The 17,333-nt window shown below is 36.4% G+C and overlaps 1 protein-coding gene and 1 pseudogene across 1 annotated transcript; both read right to left on the bottom strand.

Moving 5' to 3' along the window:
- Window positions 1-2,933: 2,933 nt before the first annotated feature.
- Window positions 2,934-4,664, bottom strand: LOC142607827 (uncharacterized). The gene has a single exon (XM_075779465.1). The coding sequence runs from the start codon at window positions 4,575-4,577 to the stop codon at window positions 3,090-3,092; it is 1,488 nt and encodes a 495-aa protein (XP_075635580.1). The 5' UTR covers window positions 4,578-4,664; the 3' UTR covers window positions 2,934-3,089.
- Window positions 4,665-14,280: 9,616 nt separating this feature from the next.
- On the bottom strand, window positions 14,281-16,952 carry LOC142606412 (subtilisin-like serine-protease S; annotated as a pseudogene).
- Between the last annotated feature and the right edge of the window lie 381 nt (window positions 16,953-17,333).

Genomic DNA, 17,333 nt, shown 5'->3' on the forward strand with positions numbered 1-17,333 from the left:
AAAATACCTCACAGAAAAAGCTGATTCGTAATTACAACTCTTTGGGGAAAACAGAAAACCATCACTTTGACTATGACGACACAACAAAAACATATACATTTTGCTCAGTATCTCCACCATCGCCATGGATTCCAATTCTCCTTCTTTCAATTCCAAAGGAAACCAGCAAAACACAGAAAATTGAAGTCAAAGAATAATGGATTGAGAGAAAGAATTTGCTCCCTCTCCAAAGTAAAGTAAATTTCAGGGAAAGCCACAAAAGGGAGAGAAAAGTCTCTCTCACTGAATCCTTCACAACTTTTGACTCATAATCACTGTCAGTGCTAGTTTATTGATGGCACAGGTGCCACGATGGTAAAAAAAAAATGATGGATTATGGATTTAGATGTGAGAGAGATTGTCAGCAATCAGAAGGATGTTGAGAGCAAAAAGCAGCAAAGCAATTGGGATAGGAGCAGGTATGCCTCTTGCTTCCCTCTCTTCTTGTCTCTTTTTGAGTGAGGTCTACACGCCTCTCTCTCCCTCTCAACTGTACAAATACAGAGAAGACAATACCAAGCAGGTTGAGCACACCTCTCTCTCTCAGTCCCTCTGTGTGTCTCACAGTCACAGGTCTTCCTCTTTGGTATCATTACAAAAAGACCCATAAATGTCTTACAAGTTACAACCCATCAAAGACCTAAAGGTAATAACATAATAATAGCCCTTAAAACAACCCAGCCAAAATGCAACGGTGCATTTACTCAACAAAAAATTTCTCAACACAGCACTGTTCAAACCTCCATTCGCACTTTTTATAGAGACTAATAGATATCGCATCAACTTTCAATGAATGAACTATTTATGTGGATTCTAAATGAATGAACTATTCTCATTGATATAAAAACCGAGAGACTTCAACTAAAATATAAGGTCACCATCCCCTAAACATCTCCAAAACAGTATAAAACAGAAATCCAGTATAAAACAGAAACAACTTCAAGCAGAGCAAAGAACACATAAGAATTAATTAACATCTGCATGCTTCAAGAAGGAAAATAAGAGGGAAGGGCGGTCTTTTTTTACCTTTCAAGAAAAATCATACACTAGCAGAGGATGCTCAAACCTTTGCATAAGAATACAAAATCATATTTGTAAGAGTAATGACTACTGTGAGTCTGTAACTACTACCAAGTGCAAAATTAACAAGCTAACTAGCAATCACTGATACTCCTTTAAGAAATATTGCCCATAGTTGACACCTAGCAACAAAATGTTGGAAATGAATTAAATAAATAATAAAATAAGAGGTACGTCCACAACATTTTTCACAACAAATCATTAGTGATAAGTTATTATTGTTTCTAATTTAAATCCATAACTTAAATTACTTTTTTGCCTACTATAATAGCCAATAACAACCTACCACTTAGGATTTACTATGAAAGTGTCATGGACATAGCATTTCTCAAATAATAAAGCAAGCGTGGATGAAAGAATAGGTTCTTTATAATATAAATAAATTCCTACTTAGATTCAAACAAACTCTTAGACAAATGTCAAAATGCTCAATTCACTTAAGTTATTTGTTCAAAACATTAACATGGCTGCTAAAACATTTCTAATGCTTTTAATAGTTACTGGTCATCTCCACTTTCTAGTACAAGAAGGTGCTGCACTATATATTTATGTTTAGAATAATTATTTTACGTAAGTGTGTTGCCCTATTTATTTGCCAAAAAGTGGAAGAAATATTTAGCCAGAAAAACAAAAAGTAGAAGCATGGAACCTAAATCTACCATTTTTATTCCAGCAAGCTGTAAATCCCCTCAGGAAATAAAAGAAGCACAATACGAATGTCGCATCAAATGAAATGGGTACAAAGTTCAAGTAACAGCACCTAATAGCAAAACTGGAACACCAGTGAACATCATAACTAACTCATACCAGGAAAACAATCACTTAGCCACAACAAGGGAAAGGAATTAAGAAGAAGAGGATTTAAGACATTTAAAGAAATTCGAACAAAGTTCCTCTCCAAACTAGTCTAGAGAGAAACCCTTCAATCTTATCATATATCTCTTTTTCGGGTATGAATTTTAAAATCTAACTATTGAATTTTATGTTCCTTATATTCTTTATATGCATATCAAATTTCGTTCAAATTGGATTTTATTTACTATTTGATCTACGAACTTATTTTTTATACACAATTTTAGATTACAAAAACTTGAAATTTTAACATTTGTTTGATGACATAACAATTAATCTTTGATCTTCTTAAAATTTTGCAAGCACGAAGAATATAATAAGGATTTGCAATCCAACGATTAGAATTTCACACTCAATATAAAAATATATGATAAGTTTGAAGGGTTTCTCTCCATACTAGTTTGGAAAGAACTTTATTCAAGAAATTCCCCATACACAACACAAAACTCTATTTTGGGCAAAATTAGTAAAATAGTCATTCCCTTCAATTCACCTTTTCTAGGATTTGCTCCAAGGCCTGATATTATTTTGAAAGCCTCAAGAGTATATTTAGCATAATATGAATGTTTGTCATAACAATCTGTAATAAAGCAACTTTAAGATATATAAAACTTTGCTAGTACTTATTTAGGTGGAGGAATGGATCCACCTAAAGTCATGTATCATGCAGTAGTTAACTAGATATGCTTACTTGTACAAATTGGCAAACTTGCATTTCTTCCCTATCTTCCACTAGAATTTACATATGACTTGACAATCTGAATGAATCTATCATGTTAAATAGGAGCAAGGAAGGAAATTGGAGTTACCACCTATATCAATATAACATGGAGTCAAATTATGATCTCATGACATGTTCAATACAGACCTCTTCCTACTGAAGAAGATGATAATTATAGCAGTAATGGGAGAAGACAATATGACCCTCGATTTGACTATAAACCCAAAACAATCAATCTATGTGCTAGAAGGACTAATGTACTGGCTAATTACTTCAAACCATCAATGAAACATTGCTCAGAGTAGCATTTTGGTAAACAAGCAAAAGTATTTCGTTTACAAGAAAATATAAGGACATGAGATCAAACCAATACAGGTAGCAATCACATACATAGAAATCAAGCATCAGCAGTATCTGCAGGCTTCGTTGCACTGAAGGGATCATGATTAGGACCGACATCCTGCCCTATATGGCGTTGCACCAATCTCTGCAAATCCGCCATAACCTTGTGCTCACGCTTGGCCTTCTCTTCATAATTAAACATAGCCAACGCCCTCTTATCCTCGGCGCTATAAACTTGGTTTTCCTTCCTAATACGAATGGCATTCATCCTCTGGTGCCTGCTACCACTCATCACATAACCAAGACCCTCGAACTTCTGAATCTCATCTGCGGACAAACCCACTTCTCCTCTCCTTGGAATACGCTTCCCTTGCTGCACATATTGCGCAATGGCATCACCTTCTCCGGGCCTAAGAGCGCCACCATAACTAATATGCCCTTCGGCTCTAGGCAAGGGCATTGGCCCAACCACTGGTTCGGTATCCAGAGCCGGCTTCTTCTGCGCCTCAAAAATCTCCTTAAAGTTCAATGCCTCCGCAATGCTTTCAGCTTTCATCTCCTCATCCTCCTCTATCGTCATTGCTGCCTTTTCAACTTCGGAACCCTCCGAATTTGAAACCTCAATGTCCTTCTCTGTCTCCGAGAGATTCCTACTCCGACTCCGCTTCTTCTTCGACCTTACTCGATTGCTAGCATCGGAATCATCACTCTCATCGGAATTGCTGTACCTACTCTTTCTCCTACTACTACTCCCTTTTCTTCTACTGCTTCTTTTGCTACTCCTATGGCGGCTCCGACTCCTACTACTGCTTTTCTTTCTTTGTTTTCGCTTTTCTTCTTCTTCTTCTTCGTCCGCTTCACTCTCGCTCTCGCTCTCGCTCTCATCAGATTCGTATTTTCTACTCTTGGAAATCGAACTCTTCCTCTTCCTCTTCCGCCTCGACCGCGAATCATCGGTTTCCGATTCCGATTCAGACTCGGAATTAGACTGACTTTCCGATTTTCCTTTCCGACTGCTCACCTTCGCCTTCTCTTTCGAGCTTGAATCGCTCTTTTCTCCGCCGATTAACTCGTCTTCTCCACCATACTTGTCAGAGATCTCGTCGGCCTTCTCGTTATTGTTATCGTTCTCATTCCTAGGCGGACTGGGCGTGCAATTCCAAATACAACGAGTGAGCGCTCTTCTCATCTTCTGCCTCTTGAGCCTCCGGTACTCCTCAGGGTTCAGCCCCTTCAATTCCTCATCGGACTCGGACTCGGACCGGTTTCCATTACGGTAATCGCGTCCAAATCGCTTGGGCAAAGAGTCTTGGGCTTTGCTGGACCTAGGGTTTGGGCTAGAGCTCCGTTCTTGGATGTGATTGTGGCGGCGGCGGTCGTGGTTGTCGTAATAGCGGTCGTAGGCGTCGTAATTAGGGCTACGACGGTGGTGGCGCCTGCTGTAGTCGAAGGAGTTATCGGAATCTGGAGAGTAACGGCCGTTATCGCGGTCAGAACGGTGTCGTTTATCAGGGATTTCGATCGTCGACGCTGGCCTCCCCATTTTGATGGTTGTAAATCTGAAGAGACAAGTGAAGGAGCTAAAAGATCATTCAAGGGATTGTTGCTTCTGTTTGCCTATGCTATTGCCTATTTGTGATGAGCGTTTGATTTGGGGTGAGAATGGTTGGACTTATTACTGTGGGCTTTGGGCATGTTTCATCTGCATCATGGCTGGGGCTTGGGTTTGGGTTTGGGTTTGAAATGTGGCTGTGGGCTACGAGCTTCTTTTTATTTTTGAGAAGTGGGCTAAGGCCCAACTCCTCCCTACTTCCAAAATTAAACTAATCAAGTATAATTTATTTTATACAAATTGATATTACAAAACAATTGTTTTTTTATTCACATTTTATGATTTTAAACATAATAATAACCATAAAAAACAACCCAAACCAACCGAAAATAAATTATTGAAAATGACATTTAGAAACACAATCAAAATTAGAGTATAACGTTTGGTTCAAAAAAAAAAATTAGAGTATAACATGGGAAAAAAAAAGTTAATAAAAAATTATTCACTAAACTTAAAAGGTACTTGAAACGTCTAAAGAACATTTGAATTATTATTATTATTTTTTTTTAAAAGCTTGTGGGGGTGATGGTCAAAGTAGTGGCAAAACATTCACTTAAAACCTTTAAAATAACATTTGAATTTTTTTTTTTTGTGGATTTTTAAAGCTTGTGGGGGTGATTGTCAATGTAGTGGCAAAACATAAAATGAATGGGACAGAGTGTGAGAGAGTTGTGTATAAAAATAATAGTAAATAAAAAAAATAAAAATAAAAGAAAGAAAAAATAGAGGACGAATTGGGGGGAGGGTAACAATAATGTAAGACATAACAGGGAGGAAAAAAAAAAGAGTAAAAAAAAAAAAAGAGACAGAGGGGTAGCGGAGAGGTAAGGAATGTAGAAGCCAAGATTGAATAAGCATTAACTAGAAATATGATACTCATGTGACGTATGTATTCATCTTGGATTAACTTATTTGACTTTTTGCTAATTATTTTGTTGAAAGTTGATTAAAATATACTTGCACTTTGAAAATGTGAAGTTAAAAAAATGATGTAAGCAAAATAAGATATAAAAAAAACTAAATGAAAAATCCAATGGCCAAAAAAGATTAGCGAAATTAATTTTTAATCTTCCATTATTATATAATGTATAAATGATGAGAATTTAGCTAGCTCAAATAATAAAGTTTGTTGTCGTTAAATAAGAGACCTAGGTTTGGATCCTACTAACCTTGAAATCCATTTAGTGTTTTGGATTGATGATAAAAAGCAAGTATCACGTAGCATAAGTCATAAGTTTAAATCATATCATGTTTATGTAACGTCCAAATAGTTCAATTGATAAAGTTTATTGTTCTCAAATAAATAACTTGGTTTCAAATCTCACATACATTAAACCAATTATTATCTTAGCTTGATGATATATAGCAATCATTATAAAGCGAAAACTATAAGTTTATTGTAAATATATACACAATAAATTTCATTGATGAAGTTGTATGTTGTGATTGATTTACAATAATAATATGTTAATAGTGGTTCCATGTAAAAAGTAATATTTTACTAATTATAACTTGTCACTAAATGTTGTGGAAAAAAGTTGCAAAATTTGTTTTGCACCATCATTGGTTAAAAAATGTTTTATAGCTTAGTTTGTGTTTGTTTTAACTAAAAACAATTTTCGATTGAAAATATTTTCAATTGAAAATATTATGACTGTAAAGAAAATATTTACAAGTGTTTGGTTGTATTTTGAAAATGCATTGGAAAACATTTTCATGTATGTAAAAAAAATCATCTAAACACAAAATTTAAATTTGCAAGGGGTCTCCATTCTAGGGGTGGGTTGCAATCCCTAGAGTTAGTGACGGCACCACCTTATGGCTAGGGTGGTTCTAGGACCACCCTAGCCTGAAAAAAAAAAATATAATAATTTAAAATTTTATATTTATTTACCTTTTAAATTTTTTTTGGGACCACCCTGAATTTTTTTTATGCCAATAAAATTAAATTTTGGTTCATAATTTGAACAACTTAACAATATATTAGGGTCTTTCAAGAAAAAAAGGAAAAACTCAAAAACAAAATTGAACTAAAATCTAAAAAAAAAATTATAATAAAACTACAACATGCTGGGCAGTGGCTTAATTCCTTTAACTAAACACACTGCTCAATACAACACAATTTTCAACATTTTATTATTTTTTATTACTGTGGGGACTAAAAGGACCTAAGTAAGTGTTTGGGCATTGGGCTTTGTTGATGGGCGCTAGTTTGTTTTAGACTAAAAGTCTCTTAGAACTGTAACTCGGCCCATGAGTTGAGAGTCCGAGGATTCGTCCGAGGAAGAATATCTCCTTGGACAGACCCACGATGACCCTGGGATTCGCCAAAAAGATCAAGGCAGGGTTACGTAAAAACCGTTGGTTAAAAGGGGGACTTAAGCGCCTTCCAGACGCAACGGTGTGAGGAAAATTTCTTATGAAAAGGCTGCTACCTCCACATTAAAGACTCTACACCTACCTCCCTGGCCGCATTAATGGGGGAGTGACCCCTGAATAGTAGAAGTCAGCCTTCGTGCTGTTATTTAAAGATGCCCAGAGGGTGGTGGATGGGATAGATGGCTAATAGGGTGATTTGTGTAACACGTGGATAAAAAAGGAAGAAGAAGAAGTATTTAAGGAGGAAAGAGGGCAAAGAAAGAGGGGAGATGAATATTAAGAATTTTACCCTTTGAGAAAGAAAAAGACAAATAATATATAATTTGTCATCGGCTTACGTCCGAGGAGGTTTATTTTGCCCAGTTTGTTTTTTATTTGCAAGCACTGTAATATTTTAGCATGTTTATCAAGTTTCGAATATCATTAAACTAGATTGCGAGCCCACACTCTACAAATTTCATTGTTTAAGGCTCATTGGGCCTGAGCTCACGTATGTTTTTGGGTCCAGGCGCAATTGTGCGCTTACAATTACAGTATTATTTTTCCCCACCATATATATATTACTTACTTCTCATTTTTTCTTGTTTATTTTTAATCACACACGTCTTCTGTCTCCTCGATTTTTACACTTCATACTTTTAAATTTTATCACATTTTCATTTACACTTTTACATCTACGTTTTGCCTTCCTCATTGTTCGTAACTTTTGTGTTTTCTACTAGTACTAGTGCGGCAGTGCCTCTTCTCAAGTTTTAAGTCTCAAATTTCTCAATACGATTTTTTTAGCTGTGTAGGTATCTTTTACTGAAACACCTCGAAACACCCAAAATAGACTGGAATGACCCAAAATTTTTTCCAAAGTGGAATAGGGTGGGTTACTGTTCCAGTTTGTTTACCGGCATGGTATTTTCCGGCCGTTACGACCATAACGAAATGGAATTAATAATATTGAATCAAACCTAATTACCTAAAGGCTAAAAAGAAATAATATTGTGTAATTTATGCTTCCTAAGGAACACCCTGAACAAAATTCTTGGAGCCGCCATTGCCTGGAGTGGCAGTTGCAATGGTGTTAGGTGGGTGAATTAGATCAAGAACAAGAAAAAAAGAGGTAAGGCCTTTAAGGGTGGGTTGTGGTGGTGTCAGAATGGTGGCTAGATTATAGGTGGGTTGTGGTGGGTTGCCGAAGATTGTCGGTTGGAGAGAGAGAGAAAGAGGTGGCATGGTAGTGGTAGAACTAGTGGTTGGGATTGGGTCATGGCGATGGTGGGTGGGGTGGGTGATTGGGCTGAGAGAGAGAAAAAGAGATTGGGATATTTTTTGGAAATTGTTTTATAGAGCTGGAGAGGCGTAAACCAACTTACGTGTTAAAGGGGTTATTTTACCCTCAACTTTAAAAATATTTTCATGTTAACCATTATTTTAAAATTTTCAACACCAAACACCCTAAATAGAAACAATATTTATTAAAAAAGAAAAAATCAGTCTAATCAAATGGAGCCTTAAAAGAACAAATATTTAGCTAAAGAGTAGTTCTAGTGCCACAACTTGTGCCACAACTCGCCCATGTGGCGAGTTGTGGTTGGTAAAGGGGGATGGTGGGTCCATGTGGGGACACCCCTCCACCAACCACAACTCGCCACATGGGCGAGTTGTGGCACCAGACTTGTTCTTAGCTAAAAACTCGACTTTAAGACAGTGATAGACTTTTTTTTTATATATAGAAAAAAAAAAATAGGGGTTCGCTAGGTTAAGCTAGCCCCAAGGCAGGGCGATAGAGTTAAAGCCCTTGAGCCAACTCGTGTGAATGCTCATTAACGGACTCTTACTGACAGCGGGACTCGAACCTAGATGGATTAGATGAAGTGCCCAACTCTTACCAACTGAGCCTTGAGAGGTAAAAATTTCTTTCTTCTTCGTTAAAAGGTTTGGCAACCTTAAAACGTGAAGTACTCTAAAACTTAAAAGAACCCACCTGCTATAATCTAAGATTCTAGCCAAAAAAAAGATTCTAGCACGTATGCTATTTTTTTTTTTTTGAGAACGCATTCGGTCCGGAATTGGCGTAAATCCTCTATTTTACGCTCTCTAATTGTAAGTGGCCACATCAGCAATTCACTAAAGAATGAATGACATCTGCCACAGAGAATCAAATCTCCAAAACCCAATTTCAACAGAAACCCACCCAAAAGAAAAGAAAAGAAAAGAAAAAAGAACAGTTCACCAATCCGGATCAAGTGCTATACGCTGAAACAAAGGGTGATATCGCAGATTTGGGACTAAATGGCGAGATTGGCGGTGGAGAAGTGAAGGCAACTTGGGTTCGCGATTGTGGCTTGAATAGCTTGTTGGCTGCTGTTTGATGGGTTAGTGTCGATGGTTTGAAAGAAGTAGATCTGTTTGCTGGGTTGTCGGCATGATGGGTTAGGGTGGTGATCGGATATGTTGACAATGGAGGAATTTATTTTTGAGAAATACCTTATGGATTGATGGCAGTGAGCCAAGGAAGTCAATACCGTACCGGAGGTTGTACCGGTTTGGCCTATGGTACGATATATTTCGAATACCGGTCAATACCGGTGTACCGTTTCGGATTTACCGCTATTTTTTACTATTTTATATAGTATACAAAATTATATTTCTAATAATTCAATATATCATTTTGAGAACATTATATATATATATATATATATATATATATATATATATATATATATATTTTTTTTTTTTTGGAGTTGTCATCATTAATATAAGTGAGAAGCTTTAAAAAAAAAAGAAAAAAGAAAAAAAAAAGACCTATTAAATAATCAAAGACCCACCTACTCAATAAATGCCAACCCATCTTCTCATGCTTTGAAAATATCAATGGGCAGAGGTCTTTTCTTGGGCAGACCGACAGACAACTTTGAAAAAAGAAAAGTTTCAAAAAAAGAAAAGAAAACTGAGATAGAGAGAGAGAAAGAGAAAGTAGCAGTGACGCCAGAGAAAGAGAGAGGAGAAGAAGAAGAAGAAGAAGAAGATGAAGATGAAGGAGCAGCAGCAGCCAAATCAGTCCATGACCCCGACTTGAGGTCGAGAATGTCGAGATCGTCGCCGCCTCGCCGGTGGAAGGTGAGAGTGACAAAAAAACAATTTTTTTTCCGGTCCGGTATGCATTTACCGGCCGAAATCTGAAATTTTCCTCCGGTATGGCCGAAATGACCCGGTATGACCGGTATATTTTTCGGTACGAAACAACCTTGTTTCTGTACCGGCCAAGGTGCCAGAACGGTAAATACCGGCCGTACCGGCCGGTACGGTAAGAAACAGACTTCCCTGCAGTGAGTAGGTTAGGCAGGTTCTGGTGGGTTTTTTTGTTGTATTCGATTGGTGGTGGGATGGTTGCAGTGGGGATGAATTCTTTTGGGTGGGTTTCTGCTAAAATTGGGTTTTGGAGATCTGATTCTCTGTGGTTTTGTCTTTCGTTCTTTAGTAAATTGTTGATGTGGCCACTTACAATTGGGGGCGTAAAATAGAGGATTTACACCAGATCCAGACTGAATGTATTCTTTTTTTTTTTTTTTGGTAAATTGGATAACTTCATTAACTAAGAAAAGTAAACAGAGTCAGTAATAGCGGGACAAAGCCTGGTACAAAAGTGACCACAGAGGTCCGAAAGGAAACAGTTCAGCAAAGATGGGGGAGGGGAATTATAATACAGAATAGCAACATCTTGTTAAGTTCCTAATCTAGCAACCATCAGCGCAGCGATTCACTTCCCGGTAACAGTGAGTCACCTTGGCTTGGGGAACTTGGGAAATCAAGCGCCTGCAGTTATTCACAAGAGCAAAATTAGCAACGTTAGAGTTTCCAGAACAGTTCATCAGATTAGAGTTTCCCACCGAATCCTTTGCTCTATCCTCATAGCACGTATGCTATTATTTATAACGTTAAAATAGCCAAAGAGAGCATAGCATGACTCTGTGTTCCTCTTTCAGGACGCTCACAAAGAAAACACCGAACATACTTAAACTCTTTCATTTCACATAGGACTAAGCAAGGGACCCGACCCACCCAAAAACCCGACCCGACCCGACCTGATAGGTTTTGGGCGGGTCTGAAAAAATTCGGGTTGGGTTTCGGGCCTTATTTTCGGGTTCGGGTTGGCGTCGGGTCATACATATTAGTCACTTCTGAACCCGATTTTTTTTCTTTGAAAAAAACCCTACTCTCCGCCTCCCTCAGCTACTCTCCCAAGTCCCAAGTCCCAAGTCCCAAGTCTCAATCTCACAAAACATCACAGTCAACTGACTCAACTCTTTGTTGTTCTATCTTTATGTGTGTAAGTCCCTTTTGTTTCTTCCGCTCCATCACAATCAACTCTTTCACATTCATTTGTTTGATTTTTCTTGTTAATGGTTTTGTGAGTTTGTTTAGTTTAATGGGTATTTTTTGCTTATTGTTAAGTATTGCTAGTGACAATGTTGTATTGATTATTTGCTTGTGCTGTATGTGTGGCCCTTTTGAATGAATCCCCAAAAAATACAACTTTCTAGAGTTTCTATTTAGCCTTTTGCATATGGGTCTCTTTTTTCTTTCTTGGTTAGCTAAGACGATTGGTCAAAACAAAGATGATTGGATTTGGAGTACTGGGTTTTACGTTGTTTCACATTTTTTATGAGATTTAGAGTACTAGTTTTATGTTTTTTAAAGGTTGTTGTAAAACTCTTTCTGGGTTTTGGTATGTGAAAATGTATTTTTGTTTTTGGTTTTGGATTAGGCATTTGAGAAGCACAGTGTGGAAAAAGACGTTGCAGAGCATATAAAGAAAGAGTTTCATTTGCTTCAGTTCCCTTTTTGGTAAACAATTTGCTTCCATTTTCACATGCTTTAATGGTTTATGGGTTTTTATTTTTTATATTTTGTAAATTGGAGTTTTTGTATTGGTTTTAGTTATTTATTTTTGGGCATTGTGTTGTGAGAGATGGTATGGGATAGATCTAGTTTTAAAGTTATTGATTGGATACTAGGAATGTGGTTAATGGTTTTATATTTAGTGGTTGAGTTTTAAGTTGGACTTTCATTTTTTTGACTTATATGTGGGGCTCTGGGTAGATTGGTGTTATTTATTTACTTTATTTTTGTGGTTTTTAGTATTTAAGGCAAGAAGTTAATGCAGTTGCAGCTGTATCTTTGTGTTTCTCTGTGTAATCAATAACTAAGGGTAATGCTGAGCTGACTGTTTGGACTTCGTTTGAGAACTTAAAAGAATGCTTAATAGTTGTAGTTCAGTGGTTCATTTATAATAAACTATAGTTGAAGCCAGAAACCCATTTAATCTTCAATTTGGAGCATTATGTCATATCTCTATGTTTTTCTTTTGTGAATGCATTGTTTAATGATTGATTTGTTTTGTGTAGTGCTAGGTCATGGATTCAATGGAGCCTACACAACCTGATGTTGCAACTATAAGACCAACTATGAGACCTCCTCGTCCACCACAGGTGACATCTTCTTCTAATCCTAATAAGAGAAAATCACCATCAACAGTTTGGGACCACTTTGAGAAGTTTATAGATGAGGAAGGTTGACCTAAGGCAAGATGTATATATTGTAGCCAGGAGTACATGGCTGATAACAAAATTTATGGGACATCTAATTTAAAAAACCATATACCCATTTGTCCAGAATATCTTTTTAATGAATTGCATGATGGACAAGATCCATTGTCCAAGAATGTAGAGGAGGGAAATCTAGTGCCTAGGACTTTTACAAATGTCGTGGGTAGAAAAGTTCTTGCTGAGATGATCATATTGGATGAGCTTCCATTTAGGTTTGTAGAGAATCAAGGATTTAGAAGGTTTTGTAATGTCTTCCAACCTAATTTTAATATCCCATCTCGCTTCACAGTAGCTAAAGATGTGAGTCGGATTTATTTTGAAGAGAAGGATAAGTTGAGAAATGCCTTGAGAGGCTGTAGGCTTTACCTTACCACTGACACATGGACTTCAATACAAAATTTTAATTACATGTGTCTTACTTGTCATTTTATAGATGATGATTGGAAGCTACATAAAAGAATTTTGAATTTTTGTATTGTTGATAACCATAAGGGGAAAACCATTGGCAAAATGGTTGAATCTTGTTTAGAAGAGTGGAATATTGAGGGGATTTTCACCTTGACGGTGAATAATGCTTCCTCAAATGATGTAGTCATTAGTTACTTGAAAGAAGCTACTAATATGTGGAAATGTATTGTTTTGGGGAATGAATTTGTTCACGTGAGGTGCTGTGCTCACATCCTGAATCTTATTGTGACCGATGACTTAAAACATCATAATAAGTCAATTGATAGGGTGTGTTATGCGGTTAGATATGTGAAAGCTTCTCCAAATAGGTTACAAACCTTCAAGAGGTGTGTGGAGAAAGTGAAAATAGAGTCAAAGGCTATTCTATGTTTGGATGTGGCCATTAGGTGGAACTCCACCTATAAAATGTTGGAAAATGCTGAAAAGTTTGAACATGCATTCAAGCGGATGGAATATGAAGATCTTGATTATATTCTAGACTTTTGGGATATGAAAATGAGTTGAAAAAATTACAAAGTTCAACAAGCTAGCTAGACTCTTTGGTTCTACACGTACCACTATTTTTTGGAGTTATTACCTAACATTAGAATTGTAAACTTTTTCCCAAACAAGAGACCAAGGCCATCATCTTACATTTGATCCGATTAGTTTAACAAAGTAGTAGTAGCATCAAGTTCTTAAATCGCACACAAAGTGAGATAGATGAATATACTTAAAAGCTTCTCATCTCATAGACAATTTTTGAAAATGATCTTGAAAAAATGTGGAGCATTCGTCATAACTGCTGCACTGTCAATGTCTCTATCTCCTGCCTTGTATAGGTCAACAAAGGCTTCTTAGTTTTGTATCTTGAGGTTGTGGGCAGTTCTTCTCACTTCTCAATATCTATACAATATAATTAATGCTTTTTGATACAAAGTAGCTGAACCTTTATAGTAAAGCATTATTATAATTAATGAGCTACCAAGTTCATGCTAGCTGCATGTTCTTAATGCCAGTTATAGTTAGTGAAGAAGATGTACAGAGAAAGAGGGATTGACAGAAGTAGTTGCAATCAACTTGAACTATTGAATTATTATTATTTTTAAATAGTGAATCCATGTTTAATTAATTTTCAGTTGCATTTATTTTGGAGCTTTTCCATTCTTTCATTGACAAATGTTTTTAGCATACAAAACTTGAAAAACTCACATTTCTGAAATCATGTATGCTTGAAGCTCTTCTGCTTCTTCTTGACCGATTAAAGTGCCTGGGATGATGAACTGAAAGCCAACTTCTTTGATAGATGGATCAATGAGTATCAATCCAACAGCACCAACCTGTCTTAAAAAATGCTTTTTTCTCTTCGGTTATCAATAAAGGTTTCAATCGTGCACACCACGATTTTCCCCTTAACTAGGGTTTGGTCTAGCGTATTGTTCTTGCAAAAGCTAATACATAAAGGAAAGGAATCAAAGCTTTTAAAACAAATAGATCAATGATGGGATGGCAATTTAGAGGTGTTGGGTTGGTTGAGCATCATGAAATCAGAAATATGTATACAAGATGATTAAACTATATGATGCTTATACTACAAAATTGGAAAGTCTTAGTTTAGGATAATAATTTTTTTGAAAAAAAAAATCCTTTTTACTTGTCAAAACATCATTTTAGTATGAACATTAAGATGCTAAAGAAAAAAAAAATGGTATAATTTAGGAAGAAAATAAAAAATATGTACAAGACTTCCATATTGATAGAATTTGAATGTGCATAAAATGTAACTGGATTGATTTTAATAGATTGACCACAGCTGAGTAGAAACTAAATACTAGAGAAACTGTTATTTTCCCATCAAACACAGAAGATACCTGGCATTCTTTGCTGTAACTCTAGGAGCAGCTGCAGCACTCCCAGCTATCAAACCATAATAAGCTTCCATCTTGATTGGGTTTAAAGAGAAATCCTGAGAGCACGGAATTTCCATTTTAAATAAAAATCTTTCCTATATAACTTTATATTTGATAAAGAGGTGGGGTGGAATATACCAAATTTACCTTTAGAACTTTTGAATTTCCAAGATAAACAATTGAATGGAATTCCCTGTCCACTGAGCTTGCAGCAACAGTAAGAATCCAAGGAGCAACATTGGTTGCAGTACCTGGGAAAGCTGAGTTTCCGGCTAAAGCAGATACTAGAATTCCTTTTTGGAATGCATGGAAAGCTCCAATCGAGATTGCATTTTCAAAATAACTAGACTAGGGAGGATCAGGGCCAATAGAAATGGAAAGTATATCAACACCATCACTAATGGCATCATCCAGGGCATAAAGAATGTCAGCTTCATTGCACATGTCAAACCAACAAGCCTTGTAGATGGCAAGTCTAGCACTTGGTGCACCACCTCTTGCAGTACCTTTGGCCATACCAAATAGGCTGACATTAGCTACTATGGATCCAGCTATTGTTGAGGCAGTGTGAGTTCCATGCCCATCACCATCTCGAGCTGACCGGAAGAAAGGGAGGTTAAAAGATTCAAGAGGCCCAGACTCTGCTTCAAACCCTTTCGAATAGAACCTGGCACCTATAATCTTCCTGAAAATTCCAACCCAAATGACAATGTAAGCCCCATGGTAAGTTTGCATTCATATAATAGTTGTATGGTTGTACTAGATATACAATGGAATCGGTTGGTTTAAATACTAAACCTTGTGGTTATTCTAATTCAGGAAGAAAGTGGTGTGTCAATCATGGAAGTGGATTCTTTAGTGTTTAAAATGTTTGGTACCTATTATAGTTGGCCAATCTAAAATGTTCACCACTAACACATTCTCCCTTGAATTTCTTGGGTATGGGACCCAATCCTTTATCATTGAAGCTCTTTGATTCAGGCCAAATTCCTGAAAGATACAATGTGAATTCTATGTTTGTAATAAAATAAAAGAAGAGTTTAATGAGAAATTAAGATATGGATCTTTACCTGTATCAATTACACCAACAATGATATTTGAAGTTGATTCCATTGGCATTTGATTATATTGTTGTGCAAAATCTATTCCTAGAAATTCTCAAGAATGTGTTGTGTGGAGCTTATTCATCTTGCTCTGAAACACGGAAACGATCAAATCTTTATTTGCAGCAGAAGTAAGAGGAATTCAATTAGAGCATATCTATGCTATCACCAATGGCTTTTGATGCTTATTATTGCTGACCATGTGTTAAACTGTACTTAAACCCCCCCCCCCCCAAAGAAAATGTTCAAATTTTGAAAGAGGGGTGAAGATGCATTTGAATTTGGAGACATTCTATTATACCTCCATTGTGGATGTAATGATCAGTGTTGGATCATGTGTTTCACTTTGTTTTACCAAAAATAAACAAATGAATAAATAAATAAAATCAAGTGCCTGCAAGTTGTTGTGCTTGCTCTGGCGTGAGTGTAGTTGAGAAGCCTCTAAAGCTTTTACTGTAATGGTGAATTGCCGATTGTTGTGCTCCATCAAAACTGAAATTAATTATGTTAGTACTATGACAATACTCGACTATGAAGATTTGTAGTTTTCCTATGATCTTGTTATTTGATGTCTCATAATGGAAATAAATATGTAGTAGTATTAGCTCCTTATAGTCTTTACCTTCCTGTAGCTGAAGCAAGTATTTCATGGTTGGCTCTAACCACAGGTTCCGAATTGGGGTGAGAGTGTTCCCCCATGTAAACTATGTAATGCTGCAAATTACAAGGAAAAGGAAATAAAAATAAATTTTTAAAAAAGTAAAAGAAACCTGTGTTAGTTAAAGAACCATATGCCTGAACAATGCTAGCATTGCCAATGTAGAGTATTTCATCTTCACACCACTCAAATTGCTTAAAAAGGAGCATTATTAGATTTCATGGTTATCCCATGCATGTTGTTTTCAAGTATTTTGTTTTTTTTGGGGCTTTTTTGTTTTTAGAGTAATATTAGGGATCAAAACCAAGATAAAAGTGCCCCTAAGCCAAGAGGCTCTTGGAATTTTTTTTAGGGGGGGTGCAGAGAGAGAGAGAAGGGGCTGGAACACAGGTTTTTTTAGAACTGATAAAGGCAGCTATGGCTGAAATATTCATAATGTTGACAAATATTAGAAATTGTTTTCTTTTTGTTAAAAAGAAAAAGGAAATCGAAAGGAAAGTCTCAATATGGACAACTACAATTAGAGGATTGAAGGATATAAAAGAGGATGTGATCCATAATTCCACATCAGCATTCTTGTGTGTTTCGTA

Source organism: Castanea sativa, chromosome 8 (genome assembly GCF_040712315.1).
Source record: "Castanea sativa cultivar Marrone di Chiusa Pesio chromosome 8, ASM4071231v1".
In the NCBI taxonomy this organism is placed as follows: Eukaryota; Viridiplantae; Streptophyta; class Magnoliopsida; order Fagales; family Fagaceae; genus Castanea; species Castanea sativa.

What these genes read in the sequence shown, in the direction of transcription:
- LOC142607827 (XM_075779465.1), bottom strand. Translation starts at nt 4,577, where the DNA reads ATGGGGAGGCCAGCGTCGACGATCGAAATCCCTGATAAACGACACCGT.